At 45.6% G+C, this 20,030-nt stretch overlaps 2 protein-coding genes across 4 annotated transcripts in view; one reads left to right on the top strand and one right to left on the bottom strand.

Moving 5' to 3' along the window:
- Enoph1 (enolase-phosphatase 1) overlaps window positions 1-11,131 on the bottom strand; it is a 29,602-nt gene extending 18,471 nt beyond the window's left edge. Inside the window, exon 1 of the mRNA XM_055594632.1 lies at window positions 10,834-11,131. Within this exon, the coding sequence (XP_055450607.1) occupies window positions 10,834-10,917 (84 nt within the window). The 5' untranslated portion in view covers window positions 10,918-11,131. The remainder of the gene's footprint in view (window positions 1-10,833) is intronic.
- A 769-nt stretch (window positions 11,132-11,900) lies between these two features.
- Window positions 11,901-16,575, top strand: Hnrnpdl (heterogeneous nuclear ribonucleoprotein D like). 3 transcript variants are annotated; one of them, XR_008718688.1, is made up of 9 exons: window positions 11,901-12,431; window positions 13,153-13,321; window positions 13,412-13,573; window positions 13,945-14,076; window positions 14,188-14,302; window positions 14,548-14,718; window positions 15,087-15,180; window positions 15,547-15,651; window positions 16,315-16,575. XR_008718688.1 is itself a non-coding variant. In XM_055594515.1 (8 exons), the coding sequence occupies exons 1-7, from the start codon at window positions 11,974-11,976 to the stop codon at window positions 15,155-15,157; spliced, it is 1,278 nt and encodes a 425-aa protein (XP_055450490.1). In that variant the 5' UTR covers window positions 11,901-11,973; the 3' UTR covers window positions 15,158-15,180; window positions 16,315-16,575. The 3 variants fall into 3 exon arrangements, 2 of the variants coding, with proteins under 2 accessions (XP_055450490.1, XP_055450489.1); XM_055594515.1 differs by lacking the exon at window positions 15,547-15,651; XM_055594514.1 differs by having other exon boundaries at window positions 15,087-16,575.
- The last annotated feature ends 3,455 nt before the right edge of the window (window positions 16,576-20,030 follow it).

The following is a 20,030-nucleotide window of genomic DNA, read 5'->3' on the forward strand; positions in this document are numbered from 1 at the left end:
ACCCAGAACACTCCCATCATCTGGTGACAGTGTTAGCTAACTGTCCTTACCTGGGTGAGAAAGTAGCACTGCACAGCAGAAAAACAGGTGCCCATTCTTTAAACACGTAGTCAGAGTTTCTACGTTAACACAAAATGCCTTTAATTTCCTTACAAAAGCAGCCGATAATTATATCACAGCCTGGCACACAGCATAACACACACACGCTCTAGAACATACCATTTTAAGTTAGCAGCGGGAGTGGGGACGCACAGTGCTACAGTGTAAGAGGTCCTGGGTGCCATTCTCAGCTCAATTAAGTGTGTATGTGTGTACGCATGGGGCTGAAAATGGCTCAGTGGTTAACAGTATACACTATTCTTTCCAGAGGACTCAAGTCCCAGAACCCATGTCAGGCTGCTGAACACCTATAACTACAGTTGCAGACCTGACGCCTCTGGACAAGATGGACACATACATTCATACCCTCTCTTTTTTCTCACACATTGTTAAAAATAGATGAAAGAAAGAGGGGGGCCACCAAATCAAACACCCTGAGACCCACATGGTGGAAGGAGGGAACTGACTCCACAAGTTATCCTCTAAAACACACACGTGTGTCCACACACAAGTACATACATGTAATAAAAATGGAGGGGTGCGCATCCAGATCTCTCAGTTGAAGGCCAGACTGGTCTACATGGAGAGACCTTATCTCAAAAGAAAATGAAAAAGCTAGTGTTGAATGTATACAATCAAGCGATATTTTTAGGCTTAAAAAGTGAGTCCAGAAATAATCTTTACTTTTAACTTCAGTTATAATCCATTTACTGGTAATTTCAAAGTAGTCTAGTATGAAAACCATACTGCTATTAGCCCCGGAATCTACAAATAAACCTATGAATCTTTTTAGTGCACTGAACCTGGAAGGGGTTTAGACTTAGCAGTACATAGAGCAAAAGGTTATATGCAGACCTACAGAGGAGTTGCAGAGTGCTTGCCTGGCATGTGCACGGGCCTAGAGTTAATCTCGGGGGATGGGGAAAGCGAGAAAAGTAAATGAGAGTGCTTGCTTCTCAGGGAACTATGATTATACTCCACCAAGTGCTGACGGGGATACTGTGAAAGCAGCACTTTCGATTACTCCACACAGCTCCATGACGGCTCGTGAAGAGAGGCCACTGAGACGTTTCCCACAATGTAGAAGGTGCCTCATGAATGTTTACAAGTAAAAATATGGATGTGCTCATGGCTGTAGTGTTTTAATGAGAAAGTCACAGAATCAATAAAAATAAAGTAATGGCTGCAATATTTACGTAAATTCCCTTGAAGAAAATGGGGATGAAAGATCCCTCCTAGGAACAGAGTTTAGCTAGTTAAAGTACTTTAAAGTCTTTCAGAAAAACCACAGAGCACAAGTGATAGTAACTGAAGCCTTAAAAATTGTTTACCCAGAAAATAAAATAATACAGAGGCAATACCGAGAGGTTACTATTTCACTAACCTCAAAAGAAAAAAGGAAAATTAAATGGCTTCATGGCTCTTAAAAATAAATCAATTTTAAAGAAAGAAATAAAACTCGATATTAAATAGCTTGCAACGTAAAACCCTGTTGTGAGCGACATACGATGTAGAAGGAAATGGAGAACGTTAGATCCTCTCTGGGCTGGCCACACTGGAAGTAGCAGATACTTTTCACTCCAACTTTCATAAGGCTCTAAGTTAATGGGTGCTAGGGAGAGGAGGCATTTTCCTCAGTGGTGCGGCAACCTTAAACTCTTGGGTCACCAGAAAAAAAAGACAGGACAATGGACGGAGATTAACAGCACAGGGAGGTGGCAAGAAAGGGCTTTGGGGAGTACATAGGATCAAAACACACTACAAGCATGTATGACACTGTCACACGGAAGCCCATTATTTAATAATATTATTAATATATTCTACTAAAAAACTTTAGAAGGATACACCTTCATCCTTCTTTTCAGGTGAAGGTGTCACTCTAGCTCAGGCCTACATGGAATGCACGCTGCCCCAGTTACTGTCCTTTGTCTTCCTAACTTGGTCTCTATAGTGCTGGAGGCACAAGCAGAGCCACCATACCACACTCTACTTTCTGCCATGAAAATACATAATCTTTTAAAGAGACAGAGAGAGTGAGTATTGAATGTGAGTGTGTGTGTGAGTGTGTGTGTGTGTGTGTGTGTGTGTGTGTGTGTGTGTGTTCCACAGCCAGCTCTTTCCTCATGAGGCTTGGCAGCACGCACCTTTACCCAGGGTACCATCTCACCATCCCAAAAACATATAATTATAAACCAGCACAAAATTGGTAAAATTTTAGTTTAAAAAAAAAAATGTCAATCCGGGTGTGACAGCGACAGGCCTATAATCCCAGCACTCACGTGAAGGCAAACGAGTCAGGCGTTAAGGTCATCCTTGGCTACATAGGAAGCTTGAGGCCAGCCTGAGATATGCGAGACCCTGCGTCAGGAGCAAAATCAGATTTCAAGGTGTGAGACTGACTCTTACCACTTAGTCCAGGTTGGCCTGAAACTCAAGAACCTCATGCCTCAAGCTGAGTGCTGGCATCACAGGCACACGCCACCACACTGGGCTTGCTACCCTGTATAAAAACAACTAGAAGCCATTTGCCCTGAATGAAGTTAGGAGACAATAAATGCAATGGGCAAGAGTAGCTTATCATACAGAACTATGGCTAAAGAGTTCAGGAAAGCTCGAATTCCAATCAAAATGGTCCGACTGCAGACTCAAAAACAAAGCCGTTATCAGCACAGGCAGTAAACCACTGCTACAGAGAACCTCAAGACTCATTTGTGCTAACAAACAGGCCCTTTCCCAGCACTCGGCACCTTCTGTGATCAAGACAGACCAGCCTTCACCTGTGATATGTGACAGTGAGAGTCACAATTGTGGCAGCATAGAAGAACTTGACAAAGCTTGTTTTTAATTTACACATGTTCTCTTTCAGGAATTGCATGGTAAAATGAACTTCGGGAGCCATTTCCATTCTTTTTTGTTTCTGGCACTCCTGGCTCTAGACCAGACTGGTTTCCCTAGCCGGACAAGAGGGCAACATCGCCCAGTCACCCCCGAGAAGTGAGAGTCTCATGTGTCTGCACACTGTGGTTACTGAGGACAGACTTCCTGGGCACGAGGAAACCCCACCCTTCTTCTCCAGGACCATTTCATTATGAACCACTGTGACGCTTCCCACTCTGCCCAGTCAGCAGAAGGGAAAGGGGATGAGCTGACAAGCCTTGGCGGTTAAATAATCCTGTCAGAACAGTGAGGCTAACACTTCCTGATTAAAGTTTCATAATAAAAGTTTTACTAAGAAAACCATTCACTTGGCTCAAGGCAAGCAGAATGAATGTGTTTAGACAGAGCTGCATACTGGCGAAAGGACAAGCTTCTGAAGGAGGCTGCCCAAACAAGCAGGCAAGAGCACAGGCAGTGTCAGAGAGGATAAAGGGATTCCTGTGCCGTGACAGAAGCTACCCACCCCTGGCAAAACAACTTAGATTGTTCATATATGTAAATTCTAATGTTGCCCTTGCTCCCTTCAGGAACAGTTCTGTGAGCTGAGGGCGTAGCTCAAGGGCAGGTGGAATGTGTCTATTTAACATGCCTACACAGTTTCATCCCCCAGAGAAGAAAGGAGGAAAATGGAGGGCTTCAATTCAACCCAGGCTTCTGAGCCTCACCTGATTCACTAAGAACATTCACCCCACAGTAGCTGGAAGGCTTACATCAGACAGTTTACGTCTCTGTATTCTCTGGTTCCCGAAGGACCGCTTAGCCTCATCTGCAATATGGACACATGCCCCTGAAAACCAACGTCTGTGGAAATGATGGAGGCTCGCTCTGTTCAGTGAGGAGTGAGGTGCCATCACCTATTCTGCTGGGTACTTTACTGGACCAAGGCAGTGTGGCTCACAGGCAGAAGGAGCTTGACTTTTACTGGGACTTTTGCTTTTATTATTGGAATTTTCTAAAAGTAGGGACTAATGCACTGTCCTCAAGTTCACAATCTTCGGCCTCCAGAGAACAGGGATATGCCACCACACCAGGCTACAACAACTCTCAAACAGCCTCCAAGGCACTGTTTGGACACATGTAGCAATGGGAAGCACTTCTTAGAAGGGCCCATTCTATCTGCCAGAGCCTTTCAGCAATTATAGTACTGAAGACTGTAACTGAGAACAAGACCGGAAACTAACAAGTCTGAGTGCTTCCGTGCTCAGGAAGGGGGGAGGGGGGAGGAAGGCTCTCAAATTGTCCCTCTGTCCCTATCTCCATGAGGTGAGTGAGGCAGAACCCAAACAATAGGTGTTCTTTTTGAAAAATGCTATCTGCACCAATAAACCAAGAAATGTGCTCATCTTGTAAATCCCGCTAAGGAGGTTAACTGTAACTAAAGGAAGATAAATTCTAATCTAATTAAGCACAATGAATCACAACGAACAAGGGAGGGTTATTATTACAAGCAGCTTGGGACTGGAACAAGGTTTTAAAGGAAACTCAGAAGACAGAACATCAGCTCCTTGGTGAGTTCCGGAAAGCCACCGGAACAGGTTCCTAGTGGGAAAAGAACTCACACTGATTCCAAGGAAACAAATTCTTTTTAGTAGCTGAAGAAACTGAGTTTCCCAAAGGCTTTGGTGTTGGCCCAAGGTATATCCAGAACTCAATTACAAGCTTCTCAAATCCCAACACCGAGGTGAGGTCTTCCAGGCCTCGGACAGTGTCTTCAAGGGGCAGAGCTCACTATCACCAATTCCCTGGATTCTGATATAGTCCACTTGACTATATCTTGATATATATTCTGATATAGTCCAATTGACAGCAACACTTCACACCCCCCAAGAAACTTAGGAGACAAGAAGTCAATGCTAGTCACTTATCCACCTCAGAGGTAGTATCTCTCACTACATCTGGAGGAGCTAGCTGTTACGAACAGACAGGCTGGCCGGCAAACCCCTAGGGTCTACTGGTCTACGTAGCCACAGTGCTGGGTCGTCTTCGGCACTGCTGATTTGTTCCGTTGTTGGTCTGTGTTGTTTCACTTTGTACTTTTTACATGCATTCTAGGGACCAGAACTCAGGTCCTGGTGCTCATGCCACCAACAACTTTGCTGACTAAGCCATCTCCCAGCTGTGAGAGATTTTGAGCTGAAAATCTGAGATTGTGGTTTATTTGGCAGTTGTAACTATAGCCATATTAACAGTAATTTTCCCTCAGTAGGAGTAGCATTTTCCCTCTTTTCTTCAAAGCCAACAAGTATCTAATTCTCAAAGTTAAAATTCCAGCCAGAAGCACTGTCTTCAGTATCTTCCCCATCACAATCCTTTCTAAAGCAAAACCTGGGCCAGCCAGGTGCAGTGGGAGAGGTGCTTGCCCGCCATGGGGATGACCTACTCCTGAAAGTTGTCCTCTGACTTTCAGACACACCGTGACACATGCATACCCACACACATACACAAAGTAAATATAAAAAGAAAATCTTTTAAAAAGATTATAGATCATAGTCAATATCATAAAATATTTTTAATTGACTCACCGTAAAATCTGACCGCAGTACAGCCAAGAACTAAATTGTGATCTTGAACCACAAGATTTCTTCAAAGTATTGCATTACACTGATAGCAACTTCTTCCCTTTACAGAAAAAGTCTCTCTAGTACAGCCTAGCCTGACCTAGGACTCAAAATCCTCCTGCCTCAGTCTGTCCATTGCTTGTACATTACAGGCTTGTCATCAAGTCTAGCAAACAGAACAAACAAACAAACAAAAATCCTGTTTAAAGTTTTCCAAGGACTAGATGCTCACATCCCACTCAGGGATAAACAAAGGGTGTCTACTGAAGCTCCCACACAGTAAACAATTAGCCTTTCCGCAGTTTGTTGGTGGCTCTGCTTTCCAAACAGTCCTGCAGTGAGTTCTCAAGTGCCGGTTAGCGCTTCCTCAACTCAGGGCAGCTATGATGTACCTTGTGGGCAAAACACAAACAGCTGCACTGCAATATTAATGAACATATATACAGTGTACTTACTAATATATATGTATTAAATAAGGAAAATGGAAGCACATAAAATGAGTCTGTGCATTGATTGTTGATAAAGATAACCCCTTGGTGCGCAGGACTGGAGCACGCAGTGCTTTGCTCTAGGGGCAGTGTCCAGCACTAACCAACGTGGCTCAGAGCTGCCATGCAGAAGGAAACTATTACAACACGCAACAAAAGAGAAAACATGAAAGAGCAAGCATTTTCACAAATGAGGAAATTTTCCCCAAGCTCAGACGTGAAAGCTGGTTTCTCAAGGAAGATAACCACGAGGACTGCTGACTGCTGCAGGTTTGTGTTCACAGGCTAAAACACAGTGCACAAGAGAGTGCTCATTACATCACCGCATTCAAAAACAGACCAAGGGGTTGTACCATAGTATGTGTGTGCCTTAACATTCACAGAATACGCCAACAGGAGAAAACGTTTATACAAAGCATTCATTATCACTTAATTCGACTACACTAAATTACTCTTTTAAAACTTAATAGCCCTGAAATGTGCGGATGGATTCTGTACTGGCAATGCCTGCTCTAAGTCTGCTGATGTACCTGACCACAAATGTTGACTGATCAGCAATGCAAAAGGTCAGTCCAGTAGCTGAACTGACACAAGCTCCAGAGGCACAGAGGGCAGAGCTGGTGGCCTTCAGGGCAAAGGAGCAGTGGGAACAGGGAAGGGAATCTAGGGGCTACAGCTGCAGGACACCCAGCCATCTGTGATGGTCCTTACCCAGGACTGCTTTCTAGGGCCCATGTCTCCTAGAAATTATCAGGCCGCTCCAACGTTATCAAGCCATTCTGGCCAGGAGCTCACCCTGCTCCAGATCTATTTCTGACTCATCAAATCAGACAGAAGAGCTGGTAAGTAAAAGCGCTCCATGATGCTGCCTGTAATCTCAGGGCAGAAGAAACAGAGATACAGCAAGAGATAAATACCACTTCCCAAACCAGGACTGTGGAACCACATATCCAAGACTGCTGACACCATATATATATATTTTACAAGACGTCATACACAAACCCGAGGAGGAGGAAAAAAACAGCAACAACAACAAAAAAACCGACAGTGCCAGCAACCCGTCTGCGATTCCACTCGGTGAGGGTGCTCAGCTCCCAAAGTCATCACAGTCCCCCAGTGTTCTCTTACAGTGTGCAAGTGGCTCAGTGTGGGGCCAAAATCACGTGGTATCACCTAAACCTCCAAACGGCATCTCTACCTGATGCAAGGAGGGAAGCAGGGCTGTGCTTTGACCTTAAACAACTGGCTGCATTTGAGAAATGGAAAATGAGACTGGGTGTGGTGGCTCACGCCTTTATCCTAGCACTAGGGAGGCAGAGGCAAGATAACCTGAGATTGAGACCAGCCTGGTTTACATACAGAACTCAAGGACAGCCAGGACTACATAGAGACCTTGCCTCAAAACAACACAATTAAAACAAAAAAAAAAAAAAAAAAAAAAAGGAAAATGAGTCTTTCCAAAGAGTATTGACAAACTCCACTTTCTCAGTCCACACTAACCAAAGAACCAACTATACAAACACAGACTACTCATTCTGGTCCAAGGGTTCACATCATCAAAGAGCAATATAAGCTGAATTATTTTTTTTACCATATACTTTTATGGTATTTCACAGTAACTAAAGTGTTCTCATATCAACTGTTAGCATTTAATGAGTATAATAACCACTCAAAAAGACTGGATAGAGGTCAGGGAAGGACCTGTTGCTTTAGCAGAGGCCCAGGTTCAGTTCCCCTCAACCACTCCCAGCGCCAGTTCCCTGCCAGTTCCCTCCTCTGGCCTCCATGGCACAGCAAGCACATACTACACACACACACACAAACACACTCTTGCACATAAATACAGCTAATTAATTTTTCAGAGAGGAGATAAATACTTTTTTCAAATGTTAGGTTCAGCAACAGAAATAGAATGGGTTTTTTGGGTTTGTTTTTGTTTTTTCTTTTCTTTGTTGTTTTCTTTAAGAGAGTCTCATGTAGCACAGGCTGGCCTCAAATTTCTTCTGTCGCCAAGGATGACCTTAAAAATCTGGTTCTGCTGTGTCTACACCCTTCACAATGGACCTGGCACTAGGCTTGGTTTTACCCATGCTGGGTAAGCTCCCAGTCACTGAGCCACATCCCAGCCAAGAGCAAGAGGTTTTGATCATGACAGTTTGGGTTAAAATCACAGACACTTTATACAACTCTTTGGAGCCTTATTAAATTCAGAGTGTGCACATCTTCACAGTTTCTGAAAATACTGAAGAATTCAGTATCTCTTATGTAAAGAGCTCTCAATGTTTCCATCATTCCCAGGAAATAAAACTACAAGTTCACATGCCTACTTGACTAACAATAATGCTCAAAGCTGAGCACCTTCAAACTGCCAGCCCCATGCTAGAAGGCGGGAGACAGCTATGAGTTGGTCATTCCGTGAGTGTTCAAGTAGTCTTCAGATACTCCAAGTGCCACCCTGCTGCGGACTCAAAAAAGCATGGAGGAGGGAAGAGGACATCATATTCCTGGGTATGAGTGCAGCGGCTCTGAGAAGCCACGCTGGAAAGCTAGCTAAACTCGTTCAGACAGCAGCTTCCAAACATGTCTAATGGAATTCCTCTGTGTAGTTACCATAAACACCCAAAGACCTCGAATTCTTCTGAATGTAACTCATTCTTCTGAATATACTTTTAGAAATACTGACGTTGATTAAACTCATGTGTAATAGTAAAATAACAGCAAACATAAGACATGACCCAAAAAACTTACTTATATTGACTGTTAAACTTTATGTTTTGTGTTTTTTTTTGAGAGTGTGTCTCTAAGTGGCCATGGCTGTCTTGGAACTCACTATGTAGAACAGGCTGGCCTCAAATTTATGGAGAGCCACTTGCTTCTGCCTCCCAGTGCTGGGATTAAAGGCATGTGTCACCATGCCCAGCCCTTAATTTAAAAAAACAAAAAATGTCTTTATTTTTATGTTATGTGTATGAGTGTTTTGCCTGCATATATGGCTCCGCATCATGCAGGACTGAGGTCTACTGAAACCAAAACAGGGTACCTGATCCCCTGGAACTTGAATTACAGACTGTTGTGAGCCACCATGTGGGTGCTGGGGATTGAACCTGATACTCCGAAAAGCACCCAGTGCTTAACTGCTGAGCCACATCTGCAGGCGCTAGCTTTAGTTGTCATTTTTGAAATGAGGTCACACTGTTACCCTAGCTGACTTCAAACCAGCAATCCTCCTGCCCCAGCCTCCCAGGCAGCACCACGCTTGATTGCTAAAAGCTATCCTTTGAGATTACCAAATCATTGTTTTGTAGCTGGCCTTGAATGTATACATATTCTAGTATCGGGCTGTTTTTAGGCCACTAGAGCATTTTTATAACAAGATTTCAGAATAAGACTGCCTAAGGATTAAGAACTGGCACACAGTCATCTAATGGAAGGCAGGGAGAAAAAAAGGTTTTACTTTTTACAGGGGGAAGGTTTTACTGTTTCTAAGCTGGCTTGTATGAAATTATCTTATTCAACAAATCAACTTTCCAAAAATGTTAACCACCATGACCTCTGCTTTCATTAGTGGTGGACAACAGACAGAAAAAGAATAGAGCTAGTGAACTATCACCACCACGCCCCCACACACACACAAAGCAGTTAATTATGTAACAAGAAAAAGAAAGTGGACACAATTATCAGCATTTAGGCAGTCTTAAAATTTTCCACTGAAATTAAAATATTGGGGAGATAGCCAACTAGATTTTTTCAGGACCTCTGCTATGTGTCCAAAGAATCATAATTCTTCTGAGAAAAAAAAGGAAAAGTAAACAGTTGCCAGGATTGATGGCACATGTCTGTAATCTCAGAGGTGGAGGTTGAGGTAGGATTGCTGGGTGTTCAAGGCCAACCTGGGTTATACACAGAAGTAGAGGGACCCTGTCTTAATAAATAAATAAAACCGAAGTAGCTGTTACATTTGGAGACCCAAAATTGTGTACAAACATTATGACCTACACCCAGAAAATCAGGCAATTGTAAAAAATAAACAATCAAAATAGAATATAACAATGGGCTGCACAATTTGCTGGATGATGGGTTTTCCAACTTTTTTTTCCTATACTATCTAAATATCTGTAGTTAATACGGGTGCTTAAATTGAATACACAGAAGAAAGCAAAGTCCTACGCCTGTAAAACAATGTTAACGAGACAGATACTTAAAAGCTTCAAGATCATGTGGTTTCCTAAGGAAAATGGATGAAATTTAGGTGTGTTCTGATTGCCTCGTATCCATCGCCAAGTGAGGCGGTGCGAAAACCAATTGCTGTCGCCCAAGGTACCAGAGCCACTTGAAAACTGCTTTTACTCGAATTGGGGGACTCCTTGCACTGGGAAGGCCTAAAGCTCAAGGACCACCAAAGCTCAAGGTACACACCTACCTGCCAGGCCGTGGACGCTCCTGTCACCCCAACTCCACCCAGCTGACCTGCCCCTCCCCAAGCCGTGGCTGAGAGCACCTTCACTTCTTCCTAGCCTTCCCCACCAAACCAAAAGCAAGGACGGGGGGGGGGGGGGGGGAAGATGGTGGCGCGAGGAAAAGCACCCCCGCAAACCGCCGCAAACCTCCCTCCACCTCCTTCCAGAGTCGCGGAGCCACACCACCTCTCCCGAGCCTCGGGTCTCTAAAAGGCAAAATCTGCAACACCTAAGATTTATTTTTTTAGATGCTTTTAGGCACAGATAGCTTCCCCGCTCCCTTCCGCCCCTCACCTTCACGAAAGCAATCGGGGTTGTGGTACCTTCGATATCTAACAGGATTACGGTGACTTCGGCGGGCACCGAAACCACGACCATTTCCCTGCCGGATGCTAGCACGCGCTCGGCCTTGCTGGGAAGGAGGGCAGCACCGCCTGCGCCCCAGGACGTCTCGGGGTCCCGAGGGCCCAGCAACAATCGGGGCGCGGGCCCCAGCGAGCGACGGGAGGCGGGGAGGACGGGCCGCGCTCCGCGCTCCCGCAATCGCAGACCGAGCAGCCCGAGCCGACGGCACCCAGAGAGCAGGCGAGCGGCGCAGGCCCAGACCACGTGGGGCGGCGGGAGGGGCGGGGCCCCGGGATCCGAGGGGGCGGGGGAAGGCAGGGAGCGCGCGCCGATTGGCCGCCGGCGGGCGGCGAACGCGACCCGTCAAAATGGGCTTCGCGTGGGCGGGAACAAAGAAGCGAACGCCCGAGCCCGGAGCCCGGAGCCCCCAGCGTGGGCGCAAGCCCCTCCGCAGCCTGGTGGAGCCGGCGCGGGAGGCCCGGGGCACGTGCAGACGGGAGCCCCCGGCCTGGCGCGCCCGGGACGTGAGTGCCCCTCGCCGTCTCCGGCACCCGACCCCTTCCCCGCCCACCGCGCGCGCTCTGGCTCCTCTCCAGCCGTCCGAGCAGGCCCCGCCCTCCGCCGCGGCCACAGCCAGCCCGGGAGGCCGCACGGACCCGGGCTGCGGAGATCCTGCAGCCGAGGCCCCCCGGCCCCCCGAGGCGTCGGCGGGAGAGCCGTCCCCGCCAGGACGGCGCGGGGAGGTCGTCGCGCGCGCGCCGTCTGCTCGGCCGCTCGCAGCCGGCGCGAGGACAGAAGAGGCGGGCGCCGGGCGGGCGCGCTGCGGCTTCAGCGAGCAGCGCCGGGGGCACGCCGCCTCTCCACCGCAGCCGCCGGGCGTTAACAGCGGCCGCCGCCCCGCACCGGGCCAGGCGGTGGGCCGGACCGGACGCCGCGCGCGACACAAAGGGCTCGCCAGGCAAGAGGGACCGTGGCCCTGCGGCGGCGCCGCCCGGGATTCTCCGCCCGCGCGGCTCGCTCGTCGCATCCTCCCGGCCTCTCGGCCCGGCCGCCCCCGGCGCGACCGCGCTCCTCACCCGGAGCCCCGCGATGGAGGTCCCGCCCCGGCTCTCCCATGTGCCGCCGCCATTGTTCCCCTCCGCTCCCGCTCCCGCTCCCGCTCCCCTGGCCTCCCGCAGCCTCTCCCATTGGCGGCCGCGGGCGCCCCGGCAGCTCGCCCCGCTCCTCCCTTCGCTCGCTTCCAGCGGCTCCCGCCAGGGGGCGCGCCGGAGCCAGCGCCACGTCACCGCCCAGCAGCCCTCCCGATTGGCGGGCGGGGCGGCTATAAAGGGAGGGCGCAGGCGGCGGCCGGACCTCTTCCGCCGCCATTTTAAATCCGGCTCCATACAACGCTCCGCCGCCGCCGCCGCCGCCGGGACCAGGACTGCGCGCCAGCACCCCCTCGCCGACGGCTCCGCCACCATGGAGGACATGAATGAGTACAGCAACATAGAGGAGTTCGCAGAGGGATCCAAGATCAACGCGAGCAAGAACCAGCAGGATGACGGGTACCGCACGCTCCGCTCCTCCCCTCCCCCAGAGCCCCGCGCGCGCCCTTCGTCCCTCCGGAGCCGCGCGCGCTGCCCCCAGTCCTCCCCCGAGTCGAGTCTCCGCGTGCCCGCTGGACCCCAGTAGCTTCCCCACTAGTGGAAAGTAAGACGGGGTGACTCGAGAGGCCCGCCGAGGGTGGGGGAAGGGAGGAGGGGTTGGGGGAGGAGGGCGGCGCCGTCGGTGTCCCGAGTGCGCAGGCGCCGCGTGGGGCCGGGGGGGGGGGGGGGGCCGGGCTCCGGGCGCCACTTGGTGCAGCTGCCGCCGCCTCTTCATTGTGTGTTGATGCCGCTCGGGCGACTCTCCTCCGGGAGGTTTGGGGAACTTTGGTCTGGGCGCCAGTAGAGGACTGCTGTTGGAAAAAGTTCTTTAGGCGGCAAGCTGGCCTTAGGGCTGTGGGCGAAAGTCTGCGCAGGTTGCGGCGGATTCGGTGTCAAAGTTGTGCCTGGCAACCCAAAGTAGTCGGAGCAGAACCTCTCCCAGGTTTTATGTCGGTTCCTTTTAAGCTTCTGTGTTTGCACAGTAGCAAGCAACTGGCTTGAAGCAAGTGTTCTTACGATTTTTGTGGCCTGTTGTTCGTGTTTGTAAACAAAACATTGCTTGCATTTGGTGACTAAGTAGTTACCCTGTACAACTGAGTTTACTGTTAAGCCTTTCTTTTTTTAATAATTTTGTTTCTAGTAAAATGTTTATTGGAGGCTTGAGCTGGGATACAAGCAAGAAAGATCTGACTGAATATTTGTCTCGATTTGGGGAAGTTGTAGACTGCACAATTAAAACAGATCCAGTCACTGGAAGATCAAGAGGATTTGGATTTGTGCTTTTCAAAGATGCGGCTAGTGTGGATAAGGTAGGGCTGTGTTGTGCATTGTGGGTGTTGAGTTGATTCCAAATTGTTCCAGGCTTTTTTAAGTTCCTGTCAAACTAATTTGTCTTCTAGGTTTTGGAACTGAAAGAACACAAACTGGATGGCAAATTGATAGACCCCAAAAGGGCCAAAGCTTTAAAGGGGAAAGAGCCCCCTAAAAAGGTTTTTGTGGGTGGACTGAGTCCAGATACTTCAGAAGAACAAATTAAAGAATACTTTGGAGCCTTTGGAGAGGTGGGCTGTGTGTGTGTGTGTGTGTGTGTGCGCGCGCGCGCGCCTGTTTATACTCTTGCTCAGTCACGTTTGTGTAGGGTTCCTTAATATCTCACTGCTCAGGTGCCTCTTACTCACATCTTACTGCTGCTTTCTATGTTGTGGTGGAAACCAGTCTCTAATCCCTTTTAGCTGAAGCCCAAGGGCTTAAAGAGATGGGTGTTTTACCAACTGGGCTTCTCTGGGGTACAAGGTACTATAAAAAGATACAGCACAACTTTTTAGAACGTGTTGGCCAGTAGAATGTGTCTGTGATGTTTGTAAAGAGCTTGTGGTGTTCTGTGCTCTTCCATTAACTGGTGGTTTTGTTTTGATTGTTCACCTGCTTTCAGATAGAAAATATTGAGCTTCCCATGGATACAAAAACAAATGAAAGAAGAGGGTTCTGTTTTATCACATACACAGATGAAGAGCCAGTAAAGAAATTGTTAGAAAGCAGATATCATCAAATAGGTTCTGGGAAGGTAAATCAATTTAACCACATTGAGAAGTGTGTGTGAGAGAGAGAGAGAGAAACCTATTTGAAAAGATTGGTTTTGTGTTCAGAACTTAGCAAAGATTCTGTTTGTTTTTAGTGTGAAATCAAAGTTGCACAACCCAAAGAGGTATACAGGCAGCAACAGCAACAACAGAAAGGTGGAAGAGGTGCTGCGGCTGGTGGAAGAGGTGGTGCTAGGGGGCGTGGAAGAGGTGAGACAATTTGGGAGGATGGTAATTTTTTTTTTTATTTTTATTTTTATTTTTTTTTTTATTAAACTGAAGCAGTAAGCTGCTAGCTCAGTGGCCCATAAGAAAACACAGCTGGATTGAAACTTAGTGATTCCCAGCTGGTTTGTGGGGAGGAGTAGCTGCAGCGTGGGGACAGGAATGCATGGATTGTGTGAGGATTGGGACAGTCCCGAGTTGTTTTCTAACATCATCGTGCATTGTTTCAGGTCAGGGCCAAAACTGGAACCAAGGATTTAATAACTATTATGATCAAGGATATGGAAATTATAATAGTGCCTATGGTGGTGATCAAAACTATAGTGGCTATGGCGGCTATGATTATACTGGGTATAACTATGGGAACTATGGATATGGACAGGGCTATGCGGACTACAGCGGTAAGAACACTTCACTTAACTCTATAAACCAGTGCTATTAAAATTCAGTTTTGAAGTACTTTCCCATCCTGAAGTTTTGTGTGTGTGTGTGTGTGTGTGTGTGTGTGTGTGAGAGAGAGAGAGAGAGAGAGAGAGAGTGTGTGTGTTTTTAGTTTTTGTTAAGATGTTTGGGGTTTAGTCGTGTATAGATATGGGAAAGTAACAGTGATTTAAAATATAATTTACAACTGTTGACTATTACTGGGTATTAAGATTGATGTTTTAATGTTTAGCATGCATAGGCTTTTACACATGGGGTAGATATTTTTATATTTAAAATTAATTTTATAGGAAACTGTCTTAGTACAACTTCTATCCTTTCAAAATAGGTCAACAGAGCACTTATGGCAAGGCATCCCGAGGGGGTGGCAATCACCAGAATAATTACCAGCCCTACTAAAAGAGGACGATGGAGGAAAGCAGGTGTGTGTGAGATTACAAGAAAACATCAGCAGTGTGTAATTTAATTTAAAGATCAATAGACAAATGAAAAATGAGTAAACAATATGCTGTGTAGTCTTTACTAAATTGTTAATTTTTAATTGCTTTATGAGCCTGTTTTGCCTAAAGTGTCTATAGATCTTTAACTTTAAAGTCTTACCTCACCTTTTTTAGAATTACAGAAAAACTTAAGAGTTTTTCTGTTTGCTTTGTGTACCAGGAGGTGTAGAGGAATAATTAAACTTTTTTAGAACTATTAACAGGTAAAGTACTGAAATGGGTACAACTTAAGGAAAACAAGAATGTTGTCTTCTAACTCTGACATTATACCTTGTTTGTACCCGCCAGCGGGAACTTCATTGCAGGCCGTGTGTCACCCTGACCACGTCTATCTCTGGGGGTCGCACGTTGCGGGCAGAGCGCAAGGCATACACCAGAAAACGCTGTCCTGTGGTATGGTCTCTTCCAACTTCATGTACCAGCGTAAAGATTAAAGTGGAAAACTTCAGACTTTGGCTTCTTTTTTAATCTTTTTGGAGATTAAGTGTCTAAACTTAACTTAAATGGTTTTTTACAGGAGTTAAAGTACATAAATGCCTTTTTACAGCTTAATCATTTTGGTCTTCTGTTTAGTGTTGTATTTCAATTGTGGAGCCTCATTTTAAGTGTTCATTCTTTAAGATTTAATGCTTGCTTTTTCTTTTTATAGCTAATAGTGAAATCTACAAACCAAAACAAGAACTTTTAAATCTGGGATATAAGTTAAAGATCATATGCACACAGCAATTTATTGTCATGTTAATATTACAAACCTGCCTGTTTGTGATAGCATTCTTCTTGGCTTACTAGAGGTGCTTCTAGTTGGCCTTCATCTGCTAGACCTATAACTGGGAAGATTGCTTTCCCATGTTCTAAATTAAATCCACTTAATATGTCATTTGGGGGACTCCACAGTGAGTTTCATCACCCAAACTGTACTATTTTGCTAATGAATATGCATGTGATCTTTAATTGAAGAAAAGAATAAAGTGAGGACTTAAAACAATTCATGAAAGTGGACCTTTGCAAGCGTGTGAGGACTACACATATCTAATGGTTGTTTTGTTTTTGTTTTAGGAGGTGTAAAGAAACCATCTTACAGGACGACATTGAAGATTGCTTGGTCTTCTGTTGACCTAAGATGATTATTTTGTAAAAGACTGTAGTGTATGTGACACAATTGTGTCCCACTGTATATAGCTGCCAATTAGTTCCTTTGTTTTTACTTTGTCCTTTGCTATCTGTGTTATGACTCAATGTGGATTTGTGTTTATACAAATTTTTATTTGTATGATTTTATGTTAAACCTCAAATAAATGCTTCCTTATGTGATTGTTTTTCTGTGTCAGGTACTATGTAGTTCTGTGAAAATGTAATTTTATAAAGAAGCAATAATTAAGGCTCAGTTTATTTTGTAGGGGGTATTGGGCCACAGGAAGAAACTGGTCCTGATATCCCCTTGTTCCTGGTTTTTGTGAGTTTTACTCTGTGCTTAAAGTCTAATGTTTCATTTCTCTGTTGAGTGAGATCCTTTCACACTTTTTGAATTTTTTTTTTTTTTTTTTTTTTCTGGGAATCTGGAGACTGGCACTCCTGTCTGTTACGAAGCTTTCTTAGCACCCGGTGCACTTTTAGGCTAGTTCAAAGGAAAGCACCTTGGCCTATGACTGTCTGCCTAGCAGTGCTCTTTGCCTAAGCATAAATGATGCCCTGTTTTCTCTCCCATCCACACAGAAGATGAACTTACTGGCACAAAGTTTGTTAATTGCCTATCTTTGCTTTGTGCCTGACAAACCATGTCTAATTTACAAGTGACTTTAAGAGTCAATGGTTTGTCCACTAAAAAAACTGTTCACCATGGCTGTTGGGTTTCAAGTAAATACTATAGATTAATCAATGTGAACTGTCGGACTGGTAGTGAGGGTTTCATCAGATGTGCCTGGGGTTACCCACTAAGGTTTGAATGCAGTGGGGTGAGAGTTTAGGAAAGTTAACATTGGTGAGTCTGTTCTACCATGGTCGTGAGCTAAATTTAAGCTATTTAGTGTTCAGGCAGGAAGGGAGCAGTGAAAAAGTCATGTGGTTTTATCTTCAGCACATTAAAAACTTCAGGATTGAAGGGTAATACAGGCTTTGAGTTTTCCACTGAGTGCTTGGACTTAGAGAAAGTGTCTCCATGGTTCCACAGAAGCTTCTGGGTTTGAGATTTGTGTTTAGAGTACTTGGTCTTAGACCAGTGTTTTTATACTGATAACTTTTTTAAATGCCTACAACTTTGTTCCAATGATACTTGTACTTGCTAGGCTGTCCAGTTGCCATGCCTTGGCCTTGTTTTACTCTGGCCAAGTACCGGTGTTGGCAATTACAAAGAACTGTTTCAACTTGCAGCCAGTAGATGGAAGGGAGATGGTGTCGCATTATGTTAGTAGGTAAAATATCCAGAATAAGAAACATTTGTGAGTTCAAGCTTAAAATTAGGTGACAAGTTGAGATTGTCGTTTCCCCTGATCAAAATGAATAAAGTCTTTTTAAAATAAAATCTCAATTAAGTCTTTATGTATGACTTTAAGAAAACGTAATCATTGAGATGATTTGCTAAGAATTGAAGGGTGAAAATGTGCTGGTCATTGAGGTGCCTTGAAGTGGGGAGGGTTTGTTTTGTTTGTTTGTTTTGCTTTTTTTAGTGTTGGTCAACGCACAGGAATGTGAAGCTGCCATGGTTAATTAAATAATCTGAACATTTCTAACTTGGATGAACAGAGGTTAGCGTCAGCTAAGAACTAACCTGAGTGAAGATTGGAGTGAGGTGAAAATTCTGAAGTTCCTGTGATACTGGAATTGATCCATACATGCTACTGGTTTCTTTTGACAATGTCTTGGCTGCTTTTGTAAGATGAGGACTTCGTGTCGTTGTGCTACTAACATGAGTAAGCAGAGCCTCTTACAGTTAAGTGCATTTTACTTGTAAAATGGTGACAGGAAACTGTTAATAAGAATACAGCACATTTCAAGTCATTACCAAGACTTGTTTTATCAGCAGTCGGTGAATCTTCATATAATGGTGATGAGACGAATAACGAGATTTTGTCTCAAAAAGCAGAGGTGGACAGGCTGGTAAAGGGGCTCTGCCCTGAAAGGCACTGGTTTCCTCACAAAGCACAACCTGACTTCAGCTGGAGCCCATGGCAAGAGCTGGCTCCACACAGGAAATTTTTTCAGGTTCTTGGAGAGCCATCAACCACACTTTGACAACAGCTTCAGCCCTCTCAACATGACCGCTTCAGCCACACAGAAATCCCCTGCGCATATGTACCATATGGACTCATCAGTGTTGAGCAGTTAAAATGTTAATTCAGGAGAACACCTTGGCCTGCTAGGTGTCACCTGTGGCCTCAACCTTTATAACACAACCTCTTGCTTTTTTTTTTTGCAATAATTTGAAAGTGTTCCTATAAAAATGGGGATGACTCATTTCGAATGGTTGGGGTTTTACTGTTGTTTTTGTTGCTGTTGTTCAAAATGGCCAAATTGGGGATAGAATTTTAGTAGGATTTGGGTTTATAAAAGGTAAGGCTACACAGTGACTCCTATGTGGTGCTTTGGGACAGAGTAATGCTGACCAGTGAAGAGTTCTTGTGTTTCTTAAATGTGAATTTGACCTCTGGCTTCGATTTTTACCAAAGACTACAAGTTAACAAGTCTTGAAATTGGGGACCTGAGAATGGGCTCAATGGTTAAGGGCAAGTGCTGCTCTTGCAAAGGACCTGAGTTCAGCACCCACATCAGGCAGTTTACAATTGGCCAGGGACTCCAGGAGTTCCAGTGGCTCTGACCTCCTTGGGAGCATGCACACACATACACTCCGCACACACGTTGGGGAGGGGGATATTTCTGGGCAGTTAACACCTGAGGCCTAGCTTTTCTAAACACCCAAGAAATCTAGAACAGTTATCTGGGCCTATGAAAGACGGGTCCTTGGACATGGACAGTGATTCTGATTGTCCTTGGACCATGAGGTCCTTAGATACGGATGTAGGCATACCAGTGTGTGTGGTGTTGCCTTCATGTGTGTGTGAACACTACCTATGGGTGGTGCCCATGCAGGCCAGAAGAGGGTGTCCGAAACCCTGAAATTAAAGATAGAAACAATTGTAAGCCTTCTCGGGAGCCAGGGAACTGAACCAAGGTCCTATGAAGTAGCAAGTGCTCCTAAAGGCTCAGCCATCTTCATGCGCAACCCAGAAGCCATGCCTCTTGAAGCCTTGCCTCAATGTAGGTCTCTATAGGTCTATGTAGGGTTGTCTTAGAAGCTTAGTGAAGGAAGTTTGAGTGGCGTGGTTGCCAAAATTTTCATCACCAGAACACTTAGTTTTTCTCTTCCCATATATTGGTTTTTGTTTGAGCCCAATTTCCCCATGTAGCTTATGAACTTGAGTTCCTCCTGCCTCCTGGTGAAAAATATACAAGACACTCTGGGCTGACTTGTTAAAAATAGGGTATATATGTGTGATGGGGGGTTGACTTTCATTGTGCTATGGCATTTCTGTTAAAGGTAGGTAGCTGTCAGAATTTTGTGAGGTAATGGGTATCATGGCAATTAAGATTAGATAAAAAGTTTTTGTCATGTTGTACAGATACTTGAATTGATTTCTGACATGCTAGAATACTGAAAATAAGCCCAAGAAATGTTATTCAGACTTTAGAAGCACGCTTAGCCCATCATAGGGGCTAAAGACAGAGAAAGGGGGTGCTTAGGAAGCCTCACTGTTGTGATTTGGAAAAGGAATGACTTT

The sequence above is a fragment of the Psammomys obesus genome, unplaced genomic scaffold (assembly GCF_907164565.1).
Source record: "Psammomys obesus unplaced genomic scaffold, mPsaObe1.curated_primary_1811, whole genome shotgun sequence".
In the NCBI taxonomy this organism is placed as follows: domain Eukaryota; kingdom Metazoa; phylum Chordata; class Mammalia; order Rodentia; family Muridae; genus Psammomys; species Psammomys obesus.